Source organism: Scheffersomyces spartinae, assembly GCF_019049425.1.
Source record: "Scheffersomyces spartinae strain ARV_011 chromosome Unknown scaffold_10, whole genome shotgun sequence".
Lineage (NCBI taxonomy): Eukaryota > Fungi > Ascomycota > Pichiomycetes > Serinales > Debaryomycetaceae > Lizanozyma > Lizanozyma spartinae.
In genome coordinates, this window is record NW_025065057.1 from 97,249 (window position 1) to 118,292 (window position 21,044).

The 21,044-nt window shown below is 36.4% G+C and overlaps 12 protein-coding genes across 12 annotated transcripts; 5 read left to right on the top strand and 7 right to left on the bottom strand.

The window, feature by feature from the left end:
- Window positions 1–15: 15 nt before the first annotated feature.
- GSH2 (glutathione synthase) lies at window positions 16–1,485 on the bottom strand (the record flags this gene model as incomplete). Its single annotated transcript, XM_043191209.1, has 1 exon — window positions 16–1,485. One exon carries the CDS (start codon window positions 1,483–1,485, stop codon window positions 16–18), a length of 1,470 nt encoding a protein of 489 aa, XP_043049221.1.
- Window positions 1,486–2,032: 547 nt separating this feature from the next.
- RPP2A (ribosomal protein P2 alpha) lies at window positions 2,033–2,651 on the top strand (the record flags this gene model as incomplete). Its single annotated transcript, XM_043191210.1, has 2 exons — window positions 2,033–2,054; window positions 2,326–2,651. 2 exons carry the CDS (start codon window positions 2,033–2,035, stop codon window positions 2,649–2,651), a joined length of 348 nt encoding a protein of 115 aa, XP_043049222.1.
- Window positions 2,652–2,786: 135 nt separating this feature from the next.
- SIL1 (uncharacterized protein) lies at window positions 2,787–4,046 on the bottom strand (the record flags this gene model as incomplete). The annotated part of the gene is made up of 1 exon (XM_043191211.1): window positions 2,787–4,046. One exon carries the CDS (start codon window positions 4,044–4,046, stop codon window positions 2,787–2,789), a length of 1,260 nt encoding a protein of 419 aa, XP_043049223.1.
- A 266-nt stretch (window positions 4,047–4,312) lies between these two features.
- On the bottom strand, window positions 4,313–5,512 carry CYS3 (cystathionine gamma-lyase; the record flags this gene model as incomplete). Its single annotated transcript, XM_043191212.1, has 1 exon — window positions 4,313–5,512. The coding sequence occupies one exon, from the start codon at window positions 5,510–5,512 to the stop codon at window positions 4,313–4,315; it is 1,200 nt and encodes a 399-aa protein (XP_043049224.1).
- An 809-nt stretch (window positions 5,513–6,321) lies between these two features.
- On the bottom strand, window positions 6,322–6,969 carry KQ657_000364 (uncharacterized protein; the record flags this gene model as incomplete). Its single annotated transcript, XM_043191213.1, has 1 exon — window positions 6,322–6,969. One exon carries the CDS (start codon window positions 6,967–6,969, stop codon window positions 6,322–6,324), a length of 648 nt encoding a protein of 215 aa, XP_043049225.1.
- A 558-nt stretch (window positions 6,970–7,527) lies between these two features.
- Window positions 7,528–8,598, bottom strand: ATS1 (Ats1p; the record flags this gene model as incomplete). Its single annotated transcript, XM_043191214.1, has 1 exon — window positions 7,528–8,598. The coding sequence occupies one exon, from the start codon at window positions 8,596–8,598 to the stop codon at window positions 7,528–7,530; it is 1,071 nt and encodes a 356-aa protein (XP_043049226.1).
- Window positions 8,599–10,081: 1,483 nt separating this feature from the next.
- Window positions 10,082–13,462, top strand: KQ657_000366 (DNA-dependent ATPase; the record flags this gene model as incomplete). Its single annotated transcript, XM_043191215.1, has 1 exon — window positions 10,082–13,462. The coding sequence occupies one exon, from the start codon at window positions 10,082–10,084 to the stop codon at window positions 13,460–13,462; it is 3,381 nt and encodes a 1,126-aa protein (XP_043049227.1).
- Window positions 13,463–13,636: 174 nt separating this feature from the next.
- On the top strand, window positions 13,637–14,383 carry NFU1 (uncharacterized protein; the record flags this gene model as incomplete). Its single annotated transcript, XM_043191216.1, has 1 exon — window positions 13,637–14,383. One exon carries the CDS (start codon window positions 13,637–13,639, stop codon window positions 14,381–14,383), a length of 747 nt encoding a protein of 248 aa, XP_043049228.1.
- A 399-nt stretch (window positions 14,384–14,782) lies between these two features.
- On the bottom strand, window positions 14,783–16,597 carry KQ657_000368 (uncharacterized protein; the record flags this gene model as incomplete). Its single annotated transcript, XM_043191217.1, has 1 exon — window positions 14,783–16,597. One exon carries the CDS (start codon window positions 16,595–16,597, stop codon window positions 14,783–14,785), a length of 1,815 nt encoding a protein of 604 aa, XP_043049229.1.
- A 1,646-nt stretch (window positions 16,598–18,243) lies between these two features.
- KQ657_000369 (uncharacterized protein) lies at window positions 18,244–18,549 on the top strand (the record flags this gene model as incomplete). Its single annotated transcript, XM_043191218.1, has 1 exon — window positions 18,244–18,549. One exon carries the CDS (start codon window positions 18,244–18,246, stop codon window positions 18,547–18,549), a length of 306 nt encoding a protein of 101 aa, XP_043049230.1.
- A 426-nt stretch (window positions 18,550–18,975) lies between these two features.
- On the top strand, window positions 18,976–20,280 carry KQ657_000370 (uncharacterized protein; the record flags this gene model as incomplete). The annotated part of the gene is made up of 1 exon (XM_043191219.1): window positions 18,976–20,280. One exon carries the CDS (start codon window positions 18,976–18,978, stop codon window positions 20,278–20,280), a length of 1,305 nt encoding a protein of 434 aa, XP_043049231.1.
- Window positions 20,281–20,399: 119 nt separating this feature from the next.
- KQ657_000371 (uncharacterized protein) lies at window positions 20,400–20,732 on the bottom strand (the record flags this gene model as incomplete). The annotated part of the gene is made up of 1 exon (XM_043191220.1): window positions 20,400–20,732. The coding sequence occupies one exon, from the start codon at window positions 20,730–20,732 to the stop codon at window positions 20,400–20,402; it is 333 nt and encodes a 110-aa protein (XP_043049232.1).
- Between the last annotated feature and the right edge of the window lie 312 nt (window positions 20,733–21,044).

Below are 21,044 nucleotides of genomic sequence, written 5' to 3' on the forward strand. Positions count from 1 at the left end.
ATGCCAATCTATACATCAATATAAATAAATATTATCAACACATCCAAAACCAGCAGCAACTCCTCCTTCATTAGATGAACTAACTTTTGATCTTAAAAGATGACCAGCATATTTATTGGATAATGTTTCACCAGTATCTTCATTGAATACTGTGGTACCAAATATACCCAATTCGGAAATAATATCTTCATGTATCAATTCATCATTTCTAATAATCTTACTTTTATGAGTAGGGGCATTTATCAACTCCATCAAAATGTATCCACCCCATTCTTCCTTATCAATTGAATTCAAAAAGTCAGGAATATCTTCTTTATATATATTGTTACCACCGCCTTCTCTTTGAGGCTTCAATACAAATCGATGAGGTTCTTTGAAAGCCAACTCAATGGCAGCTTTACCTTCATCAGTATCATCTAATGGAAGAATCCCAACAAATGTACTTACCAATCTCTTCAAATCCTCACCTTCAATAGAGGGGGCAATTGTATTTATAACGTCCTTAGTGGACAATATCTGTTGAATTTTTTTGGCTCCAGATAATTGGGTCAAAACTGAAGGACATTTGATGGCCAAGGTATTCTCCAAATATAACCGTGCACCCCAAGTAAGATCTGGATTTGAAGCGTAGTCATTCGGAGAATATGCTGATCTATAATATACAACAGATACTTCATCCATGGACTGCTTAATATATAATTTGTTATCCCGAACAGTAGTTAAAAATTGTACTTCTTCCAATGACATTCTTATGGATTTGATACCGTGATTATTCAATAAGGCAAATTCCACATGTTTCTGATCGAAAACATTCCGCTCACCATTTTGAACAATAAATAAAACCACTCCATTCTTTGAATTACCTTGTTGTTGTGAGTAGAATTTGTCACCATCAGCCAACCCCTCAGCCAATTTATTGACAGAATCAGATACTCCTACTTCGCCTCTATCATAATATTCGTAAGAGTATTTCGAATCATACGCTCCAGATTTATTAAGAAAATCATGCAATTGCCCAACCTTGGTAGATAAGCCTCCAAAGGAAACACTAATAGTATTGAATTCCACTTGCTTAATACGATCATTATCCAACATATAATCTGATCTGAATAACCCAAGAGATAAAGGTTGTAAGATCTTACCACCATTCAATTCCAATGCTTTAGTATAAGTTTCATACAATTTCCCAGTGAAATCCTTATCGTGTTTCGATAAGTCTTGCAAAATTTCCTTTAGCCATTCTTTATTGTTGGCTATAGCATTGATATATAACTCATGGAAAACCGTCTCAACCTTGACAGCATCCTCAAACGCAGCCTTGGGAAATGGGGTTGGATATAAAGTAATTGGAGCCACATTGCTACTAAAAGATTTAAATTGGGGGGGATACATGATTAACCCATTTGCCAAACTCCAATGACAGAGTTTCTCTTGCAATTGAGTTTCCTGGTCCTCCGATAATTGGGGAAATGACTTGAAGGACATGACAGAAGATGATCTTTTCTGGAATAATATTAAATTCTTTAGTTCCTACTTCTTAAGATACTCTGTTATCAGTTAATTCATAAGCTCATTGATGATGAACGATTACTAAGTGAGGCTGTATCACGTGATACACTTTGATTTCGATTGCCGCTTTAAGACATCAACTCCACACATTTATCGTAAAGAAGCATAAGGAAAAGACAATAAAAGTACATGCAAAAACAGCAAAAGCTTCCTAAATCTGGATAGTGATGCAAAAACATACAAATAGTAACATTTTCTTATGAAGATAAATTGCAAGGTTTAAGGAATCTATTTCCATATATGTATATATGATACGATAAATCCCACACTTCCCGTTTTATACCACGTGAAAATCACGTTCACAAACCTTACCAACCCTAAGTGTTACCCGCACAAAACTAGCTGTTTCTCGAAAATTTTTCAAATGCGGAAGGACGACTGTACCACATTGAAAAATTGACTACATCAAATCTACTTATTGAAACCCGTCAACTGGTTAACTTATACAACAACAGTAATTAGTATGTTTGGCGAGATATACAACGGTTTCAAAGTGTTATGAAAACTTTTATCATATGGGGGACATTTCCTTAAACGAGTAACTGGAATTTTGGATCTTTAGGCGGTCTTTTACTCATATTAATATTGCCATTAAAATATGTGAACCTCCCTATAGAAATTGCCCATGAAAGCTGAAATATTGTTATTACAGTTGTTCTGAATTAATCAACGATATATAATAAAATAAGTTTTCTAATGACCTTTCTGAATCGTTAAATAATTTGGTGTGATAATATACTAACTAACTCTCTCTAGTGAAATACTTAGCTGCTTACTTATTATTGGTCAACGCCGGTAACGCCAGCCCATCCGCTGCCGACATCAAGGCTGTCTTGGAATCTGTCTCCATTGAAGTTGAAGAAGACAAGATCTCCAAGTTGTTGGAAGAAGTTGAAGGTAAGAGCGTTGAAGAATTGATTGCTGAAGGTACCGAAAAGTTGTCCTCTGTCCCAACTGGTGGTCCAGCTGCTGCTGCCGGTGGTGCCTCTACTGGTGCTGCAACTGAAGAAGCTGCCGAAGAAGCCGCCGAAGAAGCTGCTGAAGAATCTGACGACGACATGGGTTTCGGTTTGTTCGACTAAACTAGTTGATACTACAATTGCAGTATTATGTACATTACCACCAATTAATAACCACCATTTAAAACAATATGAATTGATATATTGATTTTTTCGAAGTATCCATTTTATGTATGTTAATTTCCTTTCCCCATACTTTTAAAGTTCATCAGCGTATGCCTTTCGAAGTGCTTTAGGGTTACCGTAAATCAAATGTCTAGCTTTCAACATCTCTCGATCGAATTCTAGACTCTCCTCATCTCTTTCCTTCAAATTGGACCTACGGTCCAACTCACCAGTTAACCATTGTAAAAATTCTGGAGAAGGTAAGAGTTCCTTATTTGCATTATGCAAATCATTCAAGTTTTGGAATAACTCTTTGAACAGCTCAAAAGATAAGTCTCCTGACATTAATCTTTTTTGAAGATAACCGGAAGCCATCATATCAATACTAAAGACCTGTGATCTCTTTTTGTTGTTCCCCTCCAGGCCATTAGAATTAATATTTCCTGCAACATTACTAACATTGGTTATTAGGTCCAAATCTTCAAAGATATTAACTACTCTTGCTTTTGCCTGTGATCCCAAATAATTATAGGCACGAATAAGTCTGTTTAAGCCATTACCTTGAAAATATTCATGACGAAATTTATCACTCCCTAAGAGAGCTTGAACAATCCCAAGAATTCGCTTTTGAATAACATCAGGTTGGCCTTCAGATAACGAATCAAATAGACTATTGACATAAGCGACATATTGTGGACGCTCAAGAAACTTTTCAAGGGCATTTGGATTATTCCGAAGTGAAGAAGCAAATATTCTGTATATCCTCTCTATTAATTCATAATCATACTGATTATTAGCAACTATCTCATTCAATTTGTTGACCAATTGATTATTGGCCATCAATTCTTCACCAATCTCAACATCATGACTTGATTCTTCCACGCTATTTAAAGATGTAATCAAGGCATTGTATGTGTTCTTACCTTTAAAATTCAAGATCCCTTGAATGTCAACACCAATTGCCTTGTTTTGATTAGCCTGTTGCTTCAAATGATTTACTTCAGCATCTTCTTGAGCGTACCTTTCTTCCTCGTCGTCTAGATCAGCAATAAGAGAGTCTTCTGGAATTATCAATTCTTCGCCATCAGCCTCCACGACAGCCACCTCGCCTTCGTTTGGAGAATCATCAAATTTGGCTTCCTTCAATCCGGTGTCAAGGTTCATCCGAATATGTAATCCTAAGGGCAATTCCTGTCCGGGTCGAATCACTTGGAACTCATGGCTTGGTACAAATATCTTCGAGTAACAATCACTAGGATCTTGGGGATTACAGATCGTTTGAGCAACAGATGCTGCACTTGCTACCAGATACCCCCCTAAAAGTATAGAACATAATAAATATGACCACTTCATGTTTATTATGGGTTTGTAGTGTATCACAGTATTATTGTCTACTATAAGAGTATTAAGTGGCATCTATAAGTAGCATTGAATCATAAACGTATCCACACAACGTAAACTTAAGTCACGTGATCTCGACTGCAAAAAGGAGATACGAAGGGAATAGGAGATGTAGTAAGAATTATATATTCACTGCAATATTTACTACGGGTGATTCCACATTATTAATGCCACTTGTATTAAACATTCGGCTTAGAGTGTATTAAATGTCTATAAGATTAAGCAGAAGCAGCATTCAAGGCTTGTTCAATGTCTTGTAACAAGTCTTCGGTATCTTCAATACCTACACTGACTCTGATTAAGTCATCGTAAACACCGTTGGCTTCACGTTCAGCTCTTGGAATACCTCCATGAGTCATAACAGCAGGAACTTCAATCAAACTTTCGATACCTCCTAAAGATTCAGCCAAAGTAAATAACTTGGTAGAAGATGTGAAAGCTGAAGCAGCATCTGCACCACCTTTAATTCTGAAAGAGATCATACCCCCACCTAATGCATCACGGTGTTGCTTAACAACAACGTCATGGTTTAAGTGAGACTTTAAACCTGGGTAGTTAACAGCAATAACCTTGTCAGATTTGGACAAGTATTCAGCAATAGCTTGAGCTGAAGTAGCAGCTTGTCTTACACGCAAATGCAAAGTCTTTAAACCTCTGTGAGCCAACCAAGAGTCAAAAGGTGAAGGAATTGAACCAATGGCATTTTGTAAGAATCTAAATTGTTCGTGCAAGTCATCACTGTTGGTTGCCAAAACACCCATAACAACGTCTGAATGACCATTGATGTATTTAGTAACAGAGTGAACGACAACATCAGCACCATGAGATAAGGGGTTAGAAACATAAGGGGAAAGGAAAGTGTTATCAACAACCAACAAAGGCTTGATACCAGTATTGAATTCATGTTCCTTCAAGATTTCGGCAACTTTAGCAATGTCTGTAACCTTCAAAGTTGGGTTAGAGGGAGTTTCTAACCACACTAATCTAGTGTTTTCCTTCAAGTTGGCCTTCAAGTCAGCCACTAAGTCAGGGACAAAAGTAGCGGCAACACCATGGGTGTTGGCAACCTTTGTGAAATATCTGTAAGTACCACCGTAAACATCACCAGAAGAAACAATGTGGGAGTTAACTGGTAATGATTGAATAACCAAAGCAGTAGTAGCAGAACCACTACTCAAAGCAAGGGCATATTTGGCCTTTTCCAAGGCTGCAACAGCAGCTTCAAAGTTATCTCTGTTTGGGTTAGCAGAACGAGAGTATTCATAGATACCTAAAGGTTTAGCTGGTTCCAGTTGACCAAACGTAGTGGACAAAGAAATTGGTTCAATTACAGCACCAGTGGTAGGATCAATAGGGGCTCCAGCATGGATGGCTTGAGTACCAAAGCCATAAGTGTTTTCACTAGAATCAACAGTCATTATTAAAGTTGGAAAAAAGAGTAATTAAATATTGAGATGAGCTTCAGCAGATAGTTGCAAGTTTAAATGTATGTACCAATAAGTTGGATTATTGGTTGAGGTTAAGAAAGGTTGGACTTTCGGTTTCTTTTGTAGAAATCTTTACTATTAAGTTCAAGGGATACTTGAAAGATGAAATTGACTACATTTCTAATTCAATGAGGGTGACTTCGCTTATAAATAAATCACTTGGTGTGTCTAACACTAGTTTGTCAGATGGCGTTTTCTATTTTGTAAGCGGCATTGGCGCCACAGTTTTGTACAGGATCAAGAATTTAATAGACCCTAAAGGTTCGAAACCAAATACGGTTTCTTAGCTGTAGCTGTCACAATAAGGCCGATATAGCTACCTAACGGGGTCAATTTTCCGGTGAGAAAGCCACAACTCCACAATTGCAAATTATAAACCTGACTTAATTGGTATATTTTCTAATTCTCGTCAACTATTTTGAAATTTAATTACTCATATCACGTCAACACTATTTATTAGTGTCATTATCATTCCTTCTGCTACAGAAACATATATGGGTCGATGAAATGGTGTAATTGCTTATTCTAATGGCATCCACAAAAGAAAAGTCCCAATGACGCAGTTGCACGTGATCCGGTTCTTAACTTCCGGAGTTTGATAAGTTATGCCAAATGACACAAAGCATCGGGAATGATGGAGACTACACAGCTACAGAATCACTGCCTCACACAGTGATGTAGTGTACCAAATTACGTAATCATAAGGTTCAAGTGTCATTATCTATGAATTTGTAAAGCAGTCAATTGGAATTCTCAAGATTAGCTATAAACTTGGGATCAGAATTTAAACGATGTTTAAACTTATCCCACCAATTATCAAATGCTTTCATCGGCACTTTCCCTTGTGCATCTAGAAAACTTCCCAAATAATTATAGGCGTGTCCCACAATCTTCTTTGCTAGAATTGTTACTTCGTTGGTGTTTATCGATGAGCCACCATTCATATTTGAAGGATTAGGTGGTGCAGGTAATGACTTTTGGCGACGAAGTTTCTCCTCTGCGAGTAATCTTTCGGCTTCTAGTGTAGGTTCGATTGAGATCCCTATATTTATAGTGGTTTGATCGTCACTGACATTATCATCCATCATTCCAATATCATCCATTGAAGTCTGTGATGTAGTTGAATCAGATACTCCGTTTAATTTGTAGATGGCGCTTGGTTTCATGGGATTGAGTCCTCCAAGTAGTCTATATTCATCATTACCATTCACCAGAAACTGGAAATACACTAATGCAGTATAATTGGGGTCAATAAATTCACTATTGGGGAGTATAAACACTACCACATGTTGAACTTTAGATGCTTGAGGTATGCTTATAACAAACTTTGTCTGGTCCATTTGTGTTGCCAATTGCATTGGTCTACCTGAACATATGGCCCCAAACATTATTTTAGTAGCTTTGCTATTTGATATAAGACAGTTGATAGAAGTAGATGGATATAAACTATCCTGATGATCTCTGTCTCCCCAGATTGATATACGAACTTCATTTACTGTTGGTCTCCCCTGTGTATAATATGGAGTGTTACCCGGAACTACTAACCATTTCCAGAAATTTCTAGTTTGATCGATGGACCAAAAAATTTTATAACCACTACTACTTCACTGTGAACATCAAGTAGTAGTCGTTAAATACTACTATACGTAGTGTTCCGTGGCGGTAGACATGATAATGGAATTGCATTCGAAGGATTGAAACGATATTATTAACATGTTTACACTGCTACCTGGGTGTTAAGAAGGTGATCTACATGAATACTTTGTAATGCCATAATGAAGTTCCTGATCTTTTAAGTATTCAGGAATTCCATGCTATATGGCCATATGAAGTCCACACGTCTATTACCGATACTACTCATCCTATAAGAACCACTGTGAACATATTCTCCATCTTTGAGCTCTCCAGAGCATTAGATGAATATGGTGAAGAAACACTGTGACATTTTATTTCTCAATGACAACCCAACTTGTAGCACATCCTCCACCAATGGCTATGACCTTATGGATATCATCGTAGATAAGATTTAACTTGGAGTAGGTAACAGGATCTTGATTATCACTATCATCATCATTATTATTCTCGTGCCTTCCACAGTTGCCATGTTCTCCCCAACCCCATGCATAAACTTTGTTCAGTTGAGTGAGGACAAGTCCATGTTCACTACCAGTTGCCATACACACAAGAGGATCTTCAGGAGTATCATTTAGTAATTGACCGTGACTATTGTTACCCTGTGATACAATCGTATTGCTACTTCGGAAATGAATCGAAGACCACATTGTTTCAATTTGATCCACATGCTGAATTTGCGGTGACATTTCAACTTTTGTTATCTCGGTTCCCAATTGATACACCAAATTATCTTTACCCTCTATATAAGTGCACTCTCTGCCCATTTCAAACCTTGTAACGTAATCCAAAGGTGTCTCTAATTTTTCAGGTGACCAGATTGACGCCCTTGGTTTTCCATTACTGAGTTTCGGTTGTATTCCTAATTGTCCTTTACGGCAAACACCCCATCCATATAGTTGACCATTAAGTGTTCTGGCTATAGTCAGGAAAACACCGCATCTTACGATTTCAAATGTTAGTCCATCAGGAATTGAAACTTTGGTTGGCTTGTTTGCTTGTCTAATTCCATCTCCTATTCCAAGTTCTCCCTTAGTCCCTAAACCACAACTCCATGCGATGCCTTCAGTATCAAGCAAAACCAGGAACTCCCAACCACATGCCACATCCTTCCATTTACCCAAAATTGGGGCAAATCTTGGTGAAGACTTACTAATCACAGGATCTATTCCAAGTTGGCCATACTCATTGCTACCAGCGCTGTAAACTTGACCGTCTTCGAATAAAATTAATGTATGGTTACCTCCACCTGCAATTTTCATCGGTTTACCGTGAATAGTTACATCGTCCACAAAGTGTACGTTTTGTAGATAATTCAAATCCTCATCACTCCCGTTTCCAAGTTGGAAATTCCCGTTGGATCCACAGGCTAGTATCAGAAACATAGGAGATCTACCAGTTGGATGAATCGATGTGAAGTTGTACCCCGGATTAATACCCAGTGCTTGTAATGGAACTCGATTCGGGGACTGCAGATAACCAGACGGTCCTGGTCACATGACTGAAGCTCCTACTTCGAAGGAACATCCTTAGAGATGAGTGGAACAAAGATATTATGGAAAGAAGCTAAACAACTGAGTCGAATAAAGCAATTGAAATATTGATCGTATGAGATGCTAATTTGTTTTTTGCCAATTGGGGTATGATTAAGATATTAAATACTTTACCTAAAGAGGTTCAGTTTTCCGTAGTAAACCATTAAAAGGGGAATAAATATGATGATCAATTTGAGCGTAAGTACGTTTAGAATAATTAAAATTGAGTCTTTCTAATTCTCTTCTTACATTCACATGTTGAAATGTCTATCTAAAAGTCGATACAGTTATTGAAAATATTCATCGTGCGTTTACCGTCAAAGAGTGTTGAATGTATGTAAATTAGTTTTGGGTGCAAAAGTTGGTAGATAGTATACCTATAGTGTGCTAGCCTTGAATTACACGAAAACTCTTTTTGGGATAAGTTATTCCTGTTTTACCAGCGTTTTATATCAGGCAAGCAATGCATTATCTTTTGTTAACCATTTTTCTTTAGAGAGCCACAAGATTGTCTAATGATGCGGTTTTAAATGGCGAAGATGTGACTTTACTACATCAATGACAGTGAAACTTACAAAAGCAGTGTCTAATCTTAAAAGAATATGGAATCGGATGAACCGCAAGCTATTTTTCTTTATGTAGATACAGAGTTGTGCTTCTTTGTCTTATCAATCTTACGAGAACAGCAGATTTTATCCATTCAGTCTTATTGATTCCAATTTTTAGTTAATATAAGCATAAAGCATATTTACTATGGACTAGGAAACTTATTTATCCTAGTTAATTCCAGATGAGTCGTGCGTATTAGTAGCACCAGCAATTGTAGATAGCCGTCAGCTTGCGCTAATGGATGCTTTGTAGCGAAGCTGATTAATACTTAAAATATGATATAACTATAAACAATAGCAACACTAAGTTGAAACATTTGAATAAAAATAAGAAGTCCTATAATCATTTCCGCTGCCTGACAGTTACTCTTTAAATGAATACGATCAGTTTAAATTAGTTCATAATGGTAATAAATAAGTACAGTACTTCTTGTTCAAGTCTATCAGCTATTCATTTTTTTAGCACCAATTTATTACTATGCATACTTCATTCCGATAAAGATCGATTTTGCTTGTATTAACCAAATATTGGCCATAAGCGCAAAAAGTAACTAGTAGCATAATTACTCTATAATCCTTATAATAGTTTAGTTTCTTCCAGCCCCAAAGTCTGCATACACCTAACAAGAATTGTCATGTTGCACGTCTCATACGCGTAGAGGGACCATTTTATCTGAGAAGAGCATTGCAAGTGACAAAGATCCCACATGTGTATCCATAAATATATGAGCTGGTACCAGAAAGGACATCCTGATATTGTAGAGGTCAAGTTTCTGAAGCATAAAACAGCTATGACTACTACGCCTAGCAAATCGTATGTTCAAGTACCCAACTCTTCATCTCCCATTCGGGTGCGATCATCACCAGACCACGGAAACATGGATCCACCTTCTAAGCAAAGCATTGACAATGAAAAGCAGAAGCAGTTAGAAAAGAAAAGACAACAGATTCGTTCTCACAAGGACTATGGCTTAGTTAGAGCCAGATTTCATTACTTGAGTGAAAGTGATGTAATGAAGGGTTTTGTTAAGGGTAGAGGTAACTTGCGAGATATCACCAAATGGCTTGAAGATAACTATAACAAGGAGGAGTATATGAAGCAGATTGATAAAGAAAAATTTGAGAAACAACGCTTAGATGAAATAGAGAAGCAGAAGGTTGCAAAGGCAAAATGGCAATGGGAGATTAAACAAGGGGAGGAACAAAGAAGAGCTATTGATGTTGAAAAGGAAGCTGAATCCGGTTTACCAAACGATGAAGAAGATGAATCTCCTATTAAGATTAAAGGAAGAGCAAGATCCAAGAATCCTATTGAAGGTTCTCCTACAAAATCATTATCATCATCATCAAGTGGTGTTGGATCTGGATCTACTAAAGTGGAGATTAAGAAACCAAAGTTGTCCATTTTAGATAAGTATACACTGAAACCTAAGCTACAAATGCTGTTAGACCATTTCCGTCACCAGCTGGTTGATGATCAACCTATAAAGAAGAGAAAGTTGATCCGAGCACTGGATAATTTTTCCAGTAATAGTCTGCTGCTGCCTTCGCCCATAACGACAACAAGATTACCACTGTTGCAAGATAATATTACATCCAAGTTTGCTTATTCTGCTACCAAGTTAAAGAAAACTTCATTCTCCATCGAATCTAAATTTGCAAGCGCCAATCATGATACTTTAGATGGAATGATTGTCGATGATGTTGGAGAGGACGACGTGATAGTGGCTGATGATGATTTGGAACGGTTAGAAGAGAAAATTAGAAATAATAGAAGGAATAAGAAATTGAAGAATCAAACAAAAAGGAATAATTATTCCGATGAAGATGATGACGATTTGTTAGAGAATGATGAAATGAGTGACGATATGTCTGAAGAAGATGATGAAGTATTTGTTTCTGGTTTAACATCTATAGATGGTCAAATCTTAGAATTCTTGAATGGTGCTTCAGCTAATGATATTGCTGAAATTGCGAATATTCCAATTAAAGTAGCTGAATTGCTTCTCGAAAAACGACCTTTTAATACCATTTATGAGGTTCTGGAAGACAACTTTGAACTCCCTTCAGAGTCCACCGAACAACCAACAACTAAAAGACGATACGTCCGTAAGAAGCTAGGACTTAAAATTGTGGAAAACACAGAGTTCAGCTTAAAGGGGTATAAGGCAGTAGATTCCTTAATTAAAACTTGTTCAGATTACGGTAATTTAATTAATTCACAAATTGAGAAATGGGGTGTGAAAATTACCGGGGAAGGGGAACTTGAGATGACAGACATAGAACCTTTAAATGATAGTGGGACTGCTACTCCTGTGATCATTGATTTAGATCAAAAACAAGAGGAAGAAGAAGAAGATGAAGAAGTGGTTATTACAAAGCCTAAGAAGAAGGGTTTGAAATATGTTACATCCAAACCAGCTTTACTTGCTGAAGATGTTGAGTTGAAAAACTATCAACAGGTTGGAATCAATTGGTTGAATTTACTTTACAGAAATCAATTATCTTGTATTTTGGCAGATGAAATGGGATTAGGGAAAACATGTCAAGTTATTTCATTTATGGCATATTTGAAAGAAGTTGGTGAGAAAAATGGCCCTCATATGGTCGTGGTTCCAGCATCTACCATTGAGAATTGGTTAAGAGAATTTAAGAAGTTTTGCCCTGATATGAAGGTTCAAGCGTACTATGGTCTGCAATCAGAAAGAGAAGAGTTGAGGCGATTTCTACTTTACGAGGCAAATGATTACGAGGTTTTAGTCACCACGTATAATTTGGCCACTGGTGCTGCACCAGATTTCAAGTTTTTGAAGAGTCAAAAATTCAATATGATTGTTTATGATGAAGGTCATATGTTAAAGAACTCTACATCTGAAAGATATAATAAACTCATGAGATTGAAAGCTAAGTTCAGATTGCTTTTAACTGGTACACCATTACAGAATAACTTGAAAGAATTGGTTTCATTATTGGCATTTATGTTACCTGATTTATTTAATGAAAAGAAGGATGATTTACAAAGTTTGTTCAATCAAAAGGCAAGTACGGTGAATAGTGATCGTGATCCTGAATTCAACCCTTTGTTATCACAACAAGCCATCAATAAGGCCAAAACAATGATGACCCCCTTTGTGTTGAGAAGAAAGAAGAATCAAGTATTGAAGCACTTGCCAGGGAAGTTCCATGAAGTAGTTAGTTGTGAAATGAATGCTGATCAAAAAAAAATCTACGACCAATATTTGAATGAAGGGAGGGCTACAAGGAAGGAAAGAGATAGACGGAATCAATTGAGTGCAAAGGAAGCGGAAGAAGCCCGTCAAGTCCCAATTCCAAGTACTTCGAATGTAATGATGTCTTTAAGAAAGGCAGCTTTGCACCCATTATTATTCCGAAGACATTATGATGATACTACATTGGAATTAATGAGTAGAGCCATTATAAATGAACCAGAATACGCTGAAGCTAATAAGCAATATATTTTTGAAGATATGCAAGTGATGTCTGATTATGAATTAGCCAGTTTGTGTGGTAAATTCCCCAAGACATTAGGTAAGTTTATGATTTCCGATTCCAAGTATATGAATAGTGGGAAAGTTAAACATTTGACCAAATTGCTTCATGAGATTACCCGTCGGAAGGAGAAGGTATTAGTATTTTCACTTTTTACTCAAATGTTAGATGTGTTAGAGAAAGTGTTGAGTATACTTGGATACAAGTTCTTGCGGTTGGATGGTCAAACTTCAGTTGAAACTAGACAAGACCTTATTGATAAGTTTTATGATGATGAAACCATTCCAATTTTCCTTTTATCTACTAAAGCAGGAGGGTTTGGTATTAACTTGGTTGCTGCCAATAACGTTATTATTTATGATCAAAGTTTTAACCCTCATGATGACAAGCAAGCTGAAGATCGTGCACATCGTGTGGGACAAAACAACGAAGTTATAGTGTACAAGTTGATTAGTAAGAACACTATTGAAGAGAATATCTTACAATTGGCAGAGAACAAATTACAATTAGACCAAAGTCTTCAAAGTGATGGCCAAGATAGAGTATACGAAGAGAAGGCAGCCTCGATGTTTGAGCTGATCTTGTTTGCTACTTGATAGAAGTCGCTGGAAGTCGGTTGGAACACGACCGAAGAGATGAAGAATCAAGTGCAAACGACTCAACTAATGACAAATTTATTAATCTTTATCTGTTTATAGAAATATTACAATAATAACAATATGATGCTCAAATTACCATACTATGGACGCTCGTTATTACGAAAGAATTATATGGGTTCATTACGAAGTTTATTTATTCAAACTAGTGACACTCCTAATGAAAATGCAGTCAAGTTTCTTCCTTCTATAGACATTCTAAGAGGCCCAAATGAAACTAGAGAGTATCTTAATGGTAGAGAGGCCGCTAAGACATCACCATTGGCTGTCAAGTTATTTGCTGTTGATGGAGTTAAATCTGTGATGTTTGGTGGAAATTTCATCACCATTGAGAAAAGACCCAATAGCAAAGATTGGCCATTATTAAAGCCGGAAATATTTCTGATCCTTACGGAATACTTAACCAACGGAGAGCCAGTGGTATATTATGAAGAAGATGGTGGATCACCGGGAATATCTAAAGATGTCGAGATAAACGAAAACGATGATGAAGTAGTGAGCATGATTAAGGAATTGATCTTTACCCGTATCAAGCCGGCTATTCAAGATGATGGCGGAGATATAGAATTTGTCAAGTTTGATGAAGATACAGGTACTGTTTATTTGAGATTAATGGGAGCATGTCGTTCCTGTGATTCAAGTTCTGTCACTTTGAAAAATGGGATCGAAAGTATGATGAAGCATTATATCGAAGAAGTTGAAACAGTGGAACAAATAGAAGATGAGATAGAAGAAGATGAGATAGAAGAAGATGAGATAGAAGAAGATGAGATAGAAGAAGATGAACTGGATGATCCTCATGTTTTGTTGAACCCATTACAATTGACTCCTACTTCCAGATTGGATCCTCCTTCTTTATAAATTTATGCACATATAACAAGAAAGGAGTGAGCATGTATATATTTATGTCCAGTATTCGTTATGGGATACGAACTGATTAGCCCTAACATTTGTAGTTTGATTATACTTCACCAAGTGAAGCGAGTGATCCGTCCATTGATTACGTAAGATTTTGTCATAACTCGTAATGTAGTATACCAGTACAAACTAATTAAAGTGGTTATTTGCACTCAGCTGTTTCTTCATAATCAAACATTGTTCAATAACTAGTCTACAACTGGCTTCGTCTTATAGCATATATAATGTTCAAGTTGCAAATCTGAGTAATGGCTGCACTTTTCGCAGCCAGATGTCACTGCAGAAGAGATTAATTTCATTGTAAAACGAGAAAATGTATTCAAAAGTCATCTATATATATTGCTAGGTATCCAGTTGATCCTCTTTATTCAGAGGATAATAATAGTACATACTAGGTAGTACTGGATAATAGAAATAAGGTACTCCGGAAAATGGACCAGAGCTTGTATGAAGCACTGAATTATGTTGGTCAGGTATAAATGGGAATCCTGTTAAAGGAAGTCTATGTGGAGCCACAAGAGGGAGTTGACCTAAAACCGACATATTTTGACCTCCGAATTCTGAATGCATGCTTTGCTTTTCATTACTATAATTGTATTCCATTGTTCTGTTAGTTGTTGCAGGACTTTGAGTGTTGTCCTGGCTCAAAGTTTCAAAGAACCTTTGTTTGGAACTTGGGGCCTTTTGTATTGCAAATGAAGATTGAATATTGACTGTTTGGTTCTTTAACCGGAAATACTTGTTGTTTGTTAGTAAAATAGCACGAATGGCAGTTTTAAAGTCTTTAAAAAATACAAAGCCAATCCTACCCATATTATTAGTCTTTTGATATTTTGCATTGGATTTCCCATTATTATTATTGTTGTAGAAGTCTGGCTTAATAATTTTGGCCAGCTTACAATCACCCAAACGAGACCAAAATGATTCCCACGCAATGTCATCTTGCTTGAATGCAAGAGGTAGATTATTAACGTATATGTTTGTTTCTTGGAAGTTCAAGCTTCTGAATAAGTGACCCAACGGTTGAAAGGTTTGGATTCCGACTTTGCCATTTTCGTCAATGCTTAGTGAAGGTGTTAAATCTTTCTCTAAAAGCATGTTGAACTTTGCTTGATTAATTGTAATCTTCAAACCATTAATATTCTCTCCCGTCAGTTGAATTTCTGAATCGTTAAGGTTTGTGAGATTTGCATCATTGAAAGCTAAAACTTGTGAGTACGTTAAACCTTGTAGATAATAAACCAACATCAACACATTAAAATTGATATCGATATCCTCCTGAGTGCTGAAGAAGGTAATATAACCAAATCCGTCCACTCTAAAATTATTTTCGTCTTCTTGAACTATCGGGAAATAGATGCATTTAATTTTGAGTTCAAACAACTTGAAAATACTTAAGAAGTTATCGAATTCTAATAAGGTATGCAGCTTTCCTCCAAAGAATTTATCAAGGTCTGTTAGCACAACACTATCGTAAGAATTGCTAGCTGCAAAACTCAAAGGCGAACTGGTTAAACTACCACTACACAGTAGTGAATTAGTTTTCCTTCTCAAAGTGCGTTCTCGTCTCGAGATATATGCATTAATATATAATGGGATAGTAGGAACAGAGTTGAATTCGTTAGGAATCATTTCAAGGACATGCTTGTTGTCAAGTAAATGATCAACGTCTAAATGATTTAGAAACTTTGCAATTGCAAATGTGCCTATGTTTAAAGAGTTCACTCCATTTTTCTCTTTTGGTTCATCATGATGTAAAATGACTATTTCATTTAATGACTTATATGGACAATTTGATTTCACAAATCGTTCAAGACAAGACTCATCGACATCTTTACTTATATTCTTGATAAATAAATTGCAAGGATTACTTCGGAATTGCGAATAATCCAAATTGTAATGAATCTTAAGCTTGTGTAGACGAGATATCAACTTGTCAAGGTGTAACTTAGACACAGACAGTAATATAATCACATTTTGCTTAGAATCCTCTTCTATGTCAAAGTTCTTAAAATATGGTTCCAACTCTTGATGAGACGCTATTTCTTTCAAATCAATTTTTATTTTTAGTGGAAAATTACTGTTATACAACAATGTTTTGGAAAATTCACTTGAAAGTGTTCCATCTGCATTATATAACACCAAGGGGATGTTCATGCTAAGTATAACCAAGTCAATGGCTAATGATAATTCTCCAACTACGAGATCACCACTATAAAGATGTTTTATTTCCACAGACTAGTAAAAATGAAAATAAGTTGATTTTTCACAATCACTGGGATTTTTTCAATTTTGCCGTATGCTTCAGTTTATAATACATGTCTTTGTGATATGAAATGGTGCTAAACTTATCCAACGGTGTGATCTACTTAGAAGCCAGTTTAGCGTAAGCCACTCAAAAGGGAAATATGCCGGATAGATGTTTTGTTCTACCAGTGAGAAATGTTGGTGAACAGATCCGGAAGAGATAAGAGTGCATTCGGATGACCAAAGGGAGCTTCGCTATATCCCAATCTCGGCATATACTACATTGTGGGGTGGATTATGATTCACATGAACGATGGCAAATATGCGTTATTAAACAAAGATCATACATGCTTCGCCCTAAGCAACTCCATGGTACTGTGTATGGATTTCCGTCGTACCCTTTGTACCCTGCAAATCCGGAAAATACTATGATCAAAGACGACAATAATGTTTCTGTTCAATAAAAATATGTCACTAAGCTTAAATTTTCATGAATCTTCTGGTAGGCTCTATAACAATAATCGGTAGATTTACGCCTGAACTTTAATGGTTGTAAAGAGTTCAGAGAATCATGAGTTAATAAAACTTAATTATTTCCATTGTATGTGACCTAACGCTCTCAAGGCTGTAACTAAGAAGTACAGAATGATTATGAGATGAGCGGTGACCCTAAAATACAACATTTTTCGGAGGAATTAATCCGAGGTTTATAGTGGGGGTTTCTTCATTTCTTTATGTGTTACTGTATATAGGGTCTTCGCTGCGTCTTTACTTAAATTTAAGTTGGCCAGATGACAGCTTTTGTATGCAACCAAAAAAAACTTTGGGGGTCATCACATACTCAAGTGGAGTTCTGAGTCAAGGATTCCATATTAGGAAATATTTTCCGCCGGTCGGGGTTCCTTATTCCAAGAATTCATTTAATTTGTGTCTTCACTTTTGCAGCCTATTCTCAGAGTAACCTGTCAAATGCTACTTCCCTCATTCTCAGGGTAACTTACTCTACAAGTTTTTTTTACAGAGAGTCGCTGGTAGCATGCAACAATTGTTGAGTTGGATGCCTTGAGATTCCTGAATATAAATCTTGCGAATTGTTCGAAAGATATTCCAATACTTCTTGATCAATGGAATCTTAACAAAAATAGGTAAACGAGGAAAAAAATTATAGAAAAATAAGAAAGAGATTTCTACAAGGACATTGATTAGGCTTTGAACGTCTTCAAAAGTATTTTTTGCAGCTTGAAAAGACAAGTGAAATAGATCTTACTCAAAATAAATCTTTAAAGTCCAAGAAAAAGTGCTCATAAACGTTCATAAGAACAAGCAAGTGCAATTGAAAGATATCCTTGGTCACGTAACTAAGTAGGATTACGATTAGGAAAAGAATTCTGAGAAAAGAGTAGTCCTTCTGTCTGTAGTTGTCATTTTTTTAGAGACGCACTCTTCAACTCCACAATTATCGTGCGATGCACAATACAATAGTAATTGAAATATTTCAGTGGTAGACAGAGAATAAGTAAAGAATAACTTACACTCCGATTCAATCATTCAAACCAATGTCGGCAGTAGTGGCATCTATTGGAACTGAAGACTACTCGGTAGTACTTAATGTGAAGGAGAAGTTTATCTCATTATATGTTAAGCCCGTGTTTTCTTCTGTGATGGACGGTGCCTACATTTACACCATAAAAGGGTATAGTTCAGTATTAAGCAATGGTGAAAACTATGAGTTAGTCAAGTCTGTCTCCTATCAATTGAACAAAAAATACGACATGCCCGTTTACTTGAATGTGAATGGATATCCTAGTCAATTTTCGTTGTTGAAGACGTTGATTGAGCTTATTGATAATGTTAAAGAATAGTTCCAGTTGGATATCTACAGAGGAAGAACTAAACGAAGGAATACCTTGAAGTTATATTGACACTATGGAACTTAATTTAGTCAGATTGGGATAGTACCAATCGATTTGGAGAGTAGACTTTACCTTCACCCACCATGAAGATGCCCATCAAATACAGGGTTAAGTTTGCTTTTCACCCTGATTAAGTTTCGGGTATTTCAATGAGAGAACAATTGGACTTGGCTAGGTGGTAAAACTTACTGGATGCCAGGTACTAGTATTACTGTTTGAAGAAACTATGAAGTAAATTCCATATTGTGTTTCGCACGAAGTATATAATAAATTTTGTTTGAGAGGATCTTCACCTCATCTCATCTCACAAGTTTGAGGTTCCATTTAGTTGGGTAGAAACCAGTTAATAATAATAATAATAAGTAGCATTTAAATATGAGTGCTATTGGAAGACCGCAGACAAAGTCTCAATCTTCACGTAAAGGTAAAAAGGCATGGCGTAAGAACATTGACCTTGAAGATGTGGAGAAAGGGATAGAAAGTGCTAGAGAAAGACAGATTTCCCTCGGAGAACAAGCTAATGATGATGGAGAGTTGGACTTTGTAATTGATACATCCGGAGATGGTGGAATAATATCAAAAGAGAACGCCAAGTTGAAAAGAAAGGTAAACGGAGCAGATAGGCCTGTTAAGAAGTTAAAGAGTACTGAAATTCTTACTACCAATAAATCAAAAATTCCAGCATTACAAGTTGAAAGAAATAACAAGAGAGTGAGTAAGGCAGAGGTTAAAAGATTAATGGATTTGTCTGGTAGAACTAATGGAGAATCAAAGATTTTAAGTAAGTTAGAATCTGATGGTTTATTTAATGCTAGTAGTGTTGATTTGTGGAATGAAAAGAATGAAGATACCAATTCTCATAAAGCTATTCTTCATAAAAAATATGTACAGAAAGGACATTCCATTAGTGAATTTTCAAAGGCCTCTAAGGCTCCCAAGACATTATCAGAAAAACCTATTGGTTTGCTGTCTAGGGAGACAGAAGAAGGTATCGTCGATGCTGGTAAGTCATACAACCCTTCATTAGAGTCATGGAAAAACTTAATAGCTAAGGAGTTTGGTACTGAGAAGGAGAAGGAGACCAAGAGACAAGAATTGATAGATTTCATGAATCACATACAGGACTTAATTGCCACTCTTGATGATAACGAAGAAGCAGAATCCGATGATGATGAGGAGGACGATGAGGCTACCAATGATGAAGATCAGAAACAACAAGAACAGGAAGAAACTAATGACTATAAGTTGTCAATAAATGAGCCTACTAAATTAAAGATCAAGACCAAGACCAAGAGAAACAGAGAGCAAAGACATCGTAAGAGAATGGAGTTGGAAGCTGAGTTGAAGGAATTGAAGACCCAAATCAAAGAATTAAGTAAAGTGGAACAATATACTGCCGAAGTCACTGCAAAGGAAGAGAAGTTACAACAACAAGTTAAAAAAACCGTGAAGAAGTCAAAGCTTTTCAAATATGATTCACTTGAGAAACCATTAGACGTCAAGTTGAGTCACGAATTGACCAGTAACTTAAAGAACTTGAAATCCGAAGGTAACTTGTTCTACGACCAGATGCGTAAGATCCAACAATCTGGTAAGGTGGAGACTCGGATTCCTGTTGCTAAGAAAAAGAAGTATACACCTAAAGTCACTGAAAAGTGGACCTACAAGGATTTCAAATAATAAGTGCATTGTATATAAAATGAAAATATATACGTTATAAACTGTTTTATAAAATAAGTCAGGGTCGTAATAACCAATAAATATATATATGGAAGACACAATTAGATAAGTAGAATTGTTTAACTGAAATCCCAGTTCCCAGTGACATAACCTCTGTACATTCTTTCTCTGAGTTTGAAGAATTGGTTTCTGTATGGAGTATAGTAGGATTGTAATTCCTTTTGGGCTGTTTTGAAATGCTCAGGTGCTATAGCTTCTTGACTTTGACCTCTTGATACACCGGTTAAAAGAAAATCTCTGTTCATCATCTTTTCATCCCAAGCATCTAAATCAAATCTGTCGTTTTTCCAGCCGTTGTCCCAGTATCTGACAAAACCAACACCGTGGCCGGCAACTCCGAAAAAGGCTGCCATGATGGCATAGGGCAATAACCCTTCAAATGGGATAGGCATCTTGATGGGTTTAATGTAGTAGTTTGTATGGTCAAAGGTTGTTCTATGTTGAATTTTTTTTTTTGAAATTGTCTACCTTTGATTGGGTCCTATTCCAAATTGGGATGTCGCACATAATTATGTGTATGTGCGACATTGTTGTAGTCTTGAGTATCATGGATGTTACAACCAGCTATATTGTAGTTTAACATTATCGTAGAAGGCAATTACCGTATGTAGTTATTAGTGATCAGTTTTATTAGTACTATAGTAGTCGTTGCTTCTTATTGAAGGTATGTTTTAGATTAGAATAAGTGTATATAACTTGCCAGC